At 36.3% G+C, this 8,724-nt stretch overlaps 2 protein-coding genes across 2 annotated transcripts; one reads left to right on the forward strand and one right to left on the reverse strand.

The window, feature by feature from the left end:
* LOC101651862 (olfactory receptor 52A5-like) lies at positions 1-951 on the forward strand. Its single transcript, XM_013008547.1, is given in 1 exon segment — positions 1-951. A coding segment is annotated over 1 exon segment (951 nt).
* Positions 952-5,743: 4,792 nt separating this feature from the next.
* LOC101652171 (putative olfactory receptor 52P1) lies at positions 5,744-6,652 on the reverse strand. Its single transcript, XM_013008562.1, has one exon. The coding sequence runs from the start codon at positions 6,650-6,652 to the stop codon at positions 5,744-5,746; it is 909 nt and encodes a 302-aa protein (XP_012864016.1).
* Positions 6,653-8,724: the final 2,072 nt, after the last annotated feature.

Here is an 8,724-nt window from a genome sequence, read left to right on the forward strand (position 1 = left end):
ATGTCCAAGCTCAATGTCACAATCTTCATGCCCCCACTGCTGACACTGATCGGTATCCCTGGCTTGGAATCTGTGCAGTTCTGGATTGGAATTCCCTTCTGTGCCATGTATGTCATCGCCCTCTTGGGCAATTGCCTGCTTCTTGCCATCATCAAATCCGAGCGAAGCCTCCATGAGCCCATGTATCTCTTCCTGGCAATGCTTGGAGCAACAGACATTGCTCTCAGTACGTGCATCCTACCCAAAATGCTAGGGATATTTTGGTTCCATTTAGCAGAGATATATTTCGAAGTCTGTCTCCTGCAAATGTGGCTCATCCACACATTCCAGTGTATTGAGTCCGGTATTCTGCTGGCTATGGCCCTGGACCGCTATGTGGCAATCTGTGATCCTCTGCGACATGCAACCATTTGAACTCATCAGCGTCTTACTCAGATTGGAGTTGCAGTGACTCTCAGAGCTGCCCTCCTTGCAGCTCCGAGTCTCATTCTCATCAAATGCCGGCTCAGGTTCTACCGAACCACTGTGGTCTCTCACTCATACTGTGAGCACATGGCCATCGTGAAGTTAGCAGCAGAAGATGTCCGAATCAACAAGATCTATGGTCTGTTTGTGGCTTTCAGTATTCTAGGATTTGACATAATCTTCATCACACTCTCCTACATCTGCATATTTGTAACAGTCTTCAACTTGCCTCAAAAGGAAGCAAGATCCAAAGCCTTCAACACCTGCATCGCTCACATCTGCGTCTTCCTGGAGTTTTACCTCTTGGCTTTCTTCTCCTTCTTTACACATAGGTTTGGGTTCCACATTCCATCCTACATTCATATTCTTCTGTCCAATCTGTATCTGCTTGTCCCACCTTTGCTCAACCCTGTAGTTTATGGGGTAAAGACCAAGCAGATTCGACATCGAGTGTCCAGAATTTTCTACTCCAAGGACCGGTCTTGATTTCTCAGTTAACATGTTTCATTTTAAATGGCAAAAGTCAATTCAGAGAAACACTGTCTTTGAGGAGTATCTGTTATTTGACTTTTTATTGTGTGCCGAAATATAACATTGTAGATTCACATAGAGACAACTTGTGAGGTTCTCATTCCTTAATAGGTGGAGAATTATTTGAACAATTGTTAATCACCTTTCATTAGGGGTTTACATAAAAAGTAGATTTAATAAATATTTGTCAGGAGACTATTTATCTTTTAGTGAGGAAAATTGCTTAAATGCAATTGCTTAGCATTAGTTTAAAATTATTAAAAACATGAAATTATTTCGGTACAAAAATCCATGAACCACTTCCTGGCTCTAAGTACTGGTTTTCATATAAATAAAAATATACACAGATACATAACAAACAAAGAAAAACAACAAAATGAAACATTAAAAAACCCTCACTTGTAAAGGTATTAGAAAATAATAAAAACCAGAACAAATTTAGGAGAACAAAAAATAAGGTGTTAAAATTAAACCTAACTGCATCCACATTACTCTCCTTTCAATGCACTCTGTGGGAGAGCGAGGCCCGTGGTCAGAGAGGATTCACCCAAGGTTTATTCTCAGTGGTGACAGTGCAAGTGGAGTTTGAGCTTTCATTGTCAATGATCGTCTTCCACAGACTGGGTGCTCAGCATTTATGCTCTAACTGGTTACGATTTTCTGGGAGTTATGGCAGGAGAGACTTGTGGGAATAGGAGCTAATGATGAGGACCAAAAAGCAGAAAATGTTCCAATATTGATTGTGGTCACATTGCACAACTGTAATACATTTAAACGATTGAATTGTGTGATACGTGAATTGTTGTCAATAAAACTGTTCAAACATTTTTAAAAAATCAATAAACCTATGTTGATACTATAAGATTAAATAAAGTCCATAATTTTATTTTAGTCTTTACCTAATGTCCTTTTCTATACCATAATCGCATCCAAGACATTGAATCCAATGTATTTCTGAGCCTTTCCTTGTTCCCTATGACCCTGACAATCTTGCGAAATATTCGTGTGGTGTTTTGTAGAATACCCTTTTATTGTATTCCTTTTTCCTGTTTTGTCATAATTAGGTCCAGCTTATAAGAATTAGCTGCTATTTTGATCACATCATACCAAAGGTATAGACTATCATCATGATTTCTCATTTAGTGTATTTTGATAATATGTCTCAGGTAGTGTTTACCAAGTTTATTTATTGACAAGATATTCTTTTAAAAATAAAATACCATTTTGATCGTGTACACTTTAGAAGACAAGCACTAGAGACCATATTTAAGAAGTGGGATTTTATGTTTCTCTTTTCTGAGGTAGAAGTGTCTGCAGACATTATTTGGACTGCTTTGGCATAAGACATTTGCTTATTCTGCCATTTTCATTAATTCACACAGTATTTTATTTATAACACTATGAACTTATGAATTTTGCACATTAAAACCTGTGAGAACTAGAACTTTACATGAATACATTGTTTTTCAAGGTCTCTAAGGTTTCTACCTTTTAACAGGGTTCCTAGTTGGTGTAGAGGTTATTTGTTGGGCTGCAACCTGTAAGGTCAGTAGTTTGAAATGACTAGCTTCTCCATGAGAGAAAGATGGGGCTTTCTACTCCCATGAAGAGTTACAGACTCAGAAGCCTATGGGGCAGCTCTACCCTATCCTATAGGGCCACCATGAATCACCATAAAGTAAATGGCAACGAGAGGCTTTCCACCTCTTAATAGAATGAATTCTTATGACTTCTCTCTGTCTCATTTTAGTGGAAATATTTTTCATTGTTCTTCTCTCATGGGTTCCTGCGTACAGTCCACTCAATTCAAATTTACTTAGGGCAGTACCATGTCTCATCGTTACTTTACCCTTGAACTGAACTTGTTTAAAACGTTTAAAAATTCCGTTTGTTATGATTGTCAAAATTTCCATTTCTTCTTTGAATATATTTTATTTAAAGTGTCAAGAGAAAACTGAGTCAAATCTTAAGATAAGATAATGATTTTCGCAGGTAAAAGTGTTAGTAGGGGGAACGTTTTTAAGCAGAGAGGGCATTACAAATCAGTGGGAAATAAATAGCAAGAGAAGAAAAATGGAATCTATAAAATCATGATGTCATGACAGCAAAAGTGAACCAAATGAAACACTTTATAATTCATTCTATTAGGCGTTCAATACTTTACCAGCAAAAGTATACAAAGACATTACTAGAAAGGAAACCACCAATACCTCTCATGACCAAAAATACAAAATCATGAGCAATATATTGACAAGTTACAAGAAAAAAAGTGAATTAAATTACAGATTTCCATTAGAAAACTAAAAAAGACAACCAAAAGAAAAGAGCTGGATTTGACCTTGACCTCCTTGGAAATTCAAAGGCAGTGCAATGTTAATGGGGAAAACACTAAACAGTCTTGAATAAGATAAACTTGGCTCCAAGTGATAAAATTAGGGCAATGCTTAAAACAACTAGGTTAAAATCTATTTTTTAATATAAAGTCTAGAGTTATAATTGATCAACTACACAGAATCTGAATGTGTCAGACCTATGCAAAAACTGTAGCACATATCAAGTTTTGGGCCTTGCAGCAATTGAAATTTTACAAAAATATAGCCACACCCATTCAATTATGAATTGCAAGTGTTCTTGTACTATGGTGGCAAAATAATAGAGCTTATTGCATAAAATTTGAAATATTTACAACCAGTTCATTTACAAAAAATTCTTGGCCCACCCATGGTTTACACCTACAGTGAATAAATAGACTTTTGAACAGAGTATTTGTACATGGACTAGAAGTAGTTTTGTTCACTCCATGAATAATGAGGTCAATATTCTTAATGACGGAAAAAAATAATTATTTTGTTTAATATAAGAGTGTTTTTTATTCTATATAAGGAGTAGAAAAAAATGATTTCATATTGACTTCAAAGTGGTTGCTAAGCACATTACTAAGTAGGATTTTCAGATCCTTCATGTTTGACTCAAATTAGGAAAGCATTGCCATAATGTTACCAGATGCATTCATAGGACAATTCTCTAATAAAATATGAAATATTCTTGTTTTGAGTTCTGCCAGCCTATGAAAGACTGTATTAGATTTAAAAGTGTTTAAGGGAGGCTCAAGAAATGTACCAATCAAAAAGAAGAGAAGATATAAGGGAACACAAATGTGAAATATTTAGAATTACATGCTTTCATCTTCATAAAGTAAGTAATCATTTACTATTTGTGTTCAGGCGTGCACCATAGTGTGGCATTTAAAACAATGTATTCTAAAGCTATAGTCCTTGGATGGAAGTGTTGTTCCATCACATTCTTACTGATTTGCTTTGGAAAACTTACACAAACTGCATGTGCCTCTGCTTTCTATTTATAATATTAACACATGTGATAGCCCCATTTTGTAGGTTAACCCTTTCATGACTTGTGGGACATATGACATCCACAACAAATGTTGTTAAGACCTTGCTTGGATCTACACTGAAGGCTCATGGAAGCAGCAATCAAGAAATCAAATGACACATTACATATGTATTCTGCACAAGACCTCTTCAAAGGGTGGAAGGACAAGGCTGTCACTTGGAAGGCTAATTATGGGGCTGGTGAGTACTATTAAAAGTAACACAGACTGCCAGCACAAACAAACAAATCTATCCTGGAAGAGTATAGCCAGAAAGTTCCTTGGAAAAGTGGATTGCAAAATTTTGTTTCACATATTTTGGACAGGTTATCAGGAGATACTGGTCCCTGGAAAGTGGAAGGGCAGCAGAAAAGAGGAAGACCCTCCATGAGATGGATCATCACAGTGGCTGCAACAATCAGCTGAAAGCTAACAATGCTTGTGAGAATGGCACTATCAAAGCAGTGTTTCACTTTGTTGAGCATGGAGTCACTGAGACTGAACTGACTAGCTGGCTCCTGACAACAATATTTCCAGTCTCTCCAATTTCTTGCAAAGCTGCAATCATGATTGCAAGTGCTGGTACTGACTTCCTGTATAATTCAATGAATCTGAAGAAATGGGCCTCAGACTACCAATCCTGCTATTAGATCCCTTGTTGAGCATATGTGCCCCAGGTAATTGTTTCAAAATCTATATTACCTCTTTTTTTGTTTTTTTTTTAGCTTGATATCAGACTGTCTTCTGTTACTGAAAATACATGGCAACAACAGTAACTGCAAAGCAGAAAATAATTCCGTCATGAAAGGGTTAGCTGAGTGAATATGTGTAAAGGGCTTAGAAAAGGACCAAAAGTGGAGCAGTCATTATCAGAATAAATTGTTATTATTATTTGGAAAATAAAAAATTGACTAGAAAACCATGACTTTCACTCAGAGACAGTTTAACTTTTTTTAAAGGTAAGTTTCCATAAATTGTACTGTCCCATGTATTGAGAGCTTTTACACTCTCACAAAAATTGACCCATTCATTTGATATTTGTGAATATAACAAGATAATAATGACTCAGTGGAAGTAATGATGCCATATTAACTGAAAGATTATTTTATTTGTTAAATAAATTGAAAACATGAAAGGAAATGGATAGAACAAATATACATCATATATCCCCACTAGTAAGAATAGTTCAGTTGTGAAATAAAATGATAAAGACTAGATTAAAACTTGTAATTAATGTCTATAAACATCATGAACCAGATTCTACTAACAGTAGCTGCTTTTTTCCCCAGAAAAGGTTATGCTTTCAAAAAAATTTTAGTTTACAGAAAGTTTTTTGCTTGGGAAAAAGAGACCTACCACTCAGTCACATATTTGCTTGGTCTTGACACCATACACCAGGGGGTTTACTGCTGGGGGAACAAGAAGGTACATACTTGCAAAAATTATGTGGACACTTGGGGGTACCTTTTTGCCTATGCGATGAGTTAGGAAACTGAACAGAGCAGGTGTGTAGGAAACAAGTATAGTGCAGACGTGGGCAGCACAGGTACCTAGTGCTTTAGAACGGGCATTCTGGGAAGAGAGCCGAAAGACAGCTTGGAGGATTTTGACATAGGATGTGGCTATAAATCCTAGGTCCAATAGCATCACTGAAAGGGCCACAGAGATGCCATATGCTCTGTTAATGTGAGTACTGGCACTGGCCAATTTCACCACAGCCATGTGCTCACAGTATGTATGATTAATGATATATTTAGTATAGTAAGGTAGTCTCTTAATGAGAAGAGGACAGGGTAACACCATAAGGACAGCTCGGGTTATTCCTGTTAGCCCCATCTTGATTACCATCGGTGTAGTTAGGATGGTTGTATAACGCAGAGGGATGCAAATAGCTACATAGCGGTCAAAGGCCATGGCAACAAGGAGGGCTGATTCAAAAATACAAAATGTGTGAATGAAATACATTTGTGCTAAGCAGACACCAAAGACATACCAGTGAGCATCCAACCAGAAGATGCCAAGCATTCTGGGAGCTGTGGAAGACGCAAGAACCATACCATTCATTGCCAGCATGCAAAGGAAGAAATACATAGGCTGGTGGAGGCTTGGCTCTAACTTGATGGTAACAATGATTACAGTATTCCCCAGCAGGGTGAGGGCAAACAGGAGGCAAACAGGAATACCAATCCAGGAGTGAAAAGCTTGTAAACCAAGAATACCAACCAGGAAGAAAGATGAGATGTAGTCGTGTATAGCATTTTCTGCCATGTTAAAATTGGAGGAGTGGCATGGGCAGATACCAAATAGCAAGGCAAAAGTCCTGTGGGCAGAAAGCAGGATGATGGAATGACTCTTCCATGATCCCGCCTGTGGGGAATGAAGGTGCAATCTACAATAACCTATCTGAAAATATCTCTTCTTCTAAACCCCCATAAGCACTTGGATAATGTACTTCACCATTCGTAATTTCAAGATCTGCATCTGTAAAAAAGAAGATTGAGTTCCTAAAGATTGAGTTCCTTTATCTATTTTTATTATTTCTGAAGTTTTATCCAATTCTTGTGATTTTAAATTCCTATTAAATGTTCACTTAGAAGTGAAAATTTTTTTATAATTGGGTCTAATATATCATAGGATATTATATATAATAAGTTCATAATTGGGTCTAATATATCATAGGATATTATATATAATAAGATATATACATAGAGAGAGAGATATAGGTATATATGAAGCCTAGGACACTAAGATAAATTGAGATTTCATGTGGAGCTAGAGGCATAAAAGCATACAAACAATTGTTAAAACAGACAGTTAAAGATGTAATTTTTCCATTATTTTGTTAATACCCTTATATAGAGGTTTCACAGTTAAAAAAATAAAACAGAATAAATTCCCTTAATGCTAAAACATAAGGATGATGATTGTCAACATTAGTGCAGTATATATACTCTATTATCATTCCAATGATAATTAGTTCAAAAGATAATTATCTTGAGAAGGATGAGATAATACTCCTTGTGATAGATGAGATAATACATCTATATAATAAACAGTGAAAATAACTGCTGAAAATAGGGGGGCGCATTTAAAATATTATATTTATCTATCATGTCCAATGATTTAAAATACTACAAGTAAGTGTATTAGCTATTAATGAGATGATATGTCCATTTTATGAAGGCCTATTACCAGCTATGGAATCACCCCTAACTCTCTAATATCTATCTTGTCCAATTGCAGTGGAGAACAAAGCAATGACAGTCTGAGTATCATCGATAGCATTTGCTCTTTTCTCTGTCCTTGAATTTCGGTGACTGATGGGAACAACTGTCAGGAAGGTGCTGGACCAGGCAGTGTTGCGTTCTGTTGTGCATACTGTCTCTGTGGGTTGGAATCAACCCGATGGCACCTAACGACAATAACGTTCTCCCTAAGTTATAACCTTTACTTAATATTAGAATTCTAGACTATATATCCCAGTATTCATACCATTCTTTTAAAATTTATAATTTCCCCCAGCTTCTCAATACCGATTCTGTGATATCATGGATGGGGTAGTCAAGAAATATTACTACATGTTTGTAATGAAAATATGTTCTGGTCAGAAACTGTTCCAGTTTCTGTCCAGTCTAATTGCTTCCATGAACAACTATCACCTTTGTCAAGAATTAGAAAAACAGCATGATTCCTGGCTACCATTATTGAACAGTCTGATAAAAAATTCTTTAGGAGAATTCAGATCCAAAAGGAAAACACTAAGAAACATAATTTCAAATTCTCATTGAATGTTGACTTGCTGGAGCTGGTGGAGCTCGATGCACCTCTACTCCACCACAAAAGAAAAGAAGAGAAAAACAAACAATCTATTGTCTTTAGGTAATCTAAGAAGTCCGGTATTAAAAATCATCCCATCAAGTCATCTTTAACTGTGACTTAGCTTAATTACTAACGGTGGTTTGGCGTGAAGAAACCTATAACACTTTGATTTATTTAGTTTAAGGAAGAGAAGAAAGAAGGAAGAGAAGAAAGGAGGGAGGGAAGCAGGAAGGTAGGGAGGGAAGAAGAAACCATCTCTGGCTAAACGGCCACATATCTGTGTCGAGAAAGGTTCTAATTATGGTGTGCACATTCTTATTAAACTCAGTTATTGTGGGTGTATGAGTGAGTATATGAAATGTTTCTTCAAACGAAATTGAGAAATATCAAATGAATAATGAAATATTATATAAAAGTTCACAGCTAAAACTTTAGCCAAAAATGCAGAAACGTAGAAGCTGTGTAAATTGCTACATTAGGAGATGAGTCCTGGACAGAGATAATACTTTAAGATAAAATTT

Source organism: Echinops telfairi, unplaced genomic scaffold (genome assembly GCF_000313985.2).
Source record: "Echinops telfairi isolate 266 unplaced genomic scaffold, ASM31398v2 ScPeMD7_41;HRSCAF=154, whole genome shotgun sequence".
NCBI lineage: Eukaryota > Metazoa > Chordata > Mammalia > Afrosoricida > Tenrecidae > Echinops > Echinops telfairi.

What these genes read in the sequence shown, in the direction of transcription:
- LOC101652171 (XM_013008562.1), bottom strand. Translation starts at nt 6,652, where the DNA reads ATGGCAGAAAATGCTATACACGACTACATCTCATCTTTCTTCCTGGTT.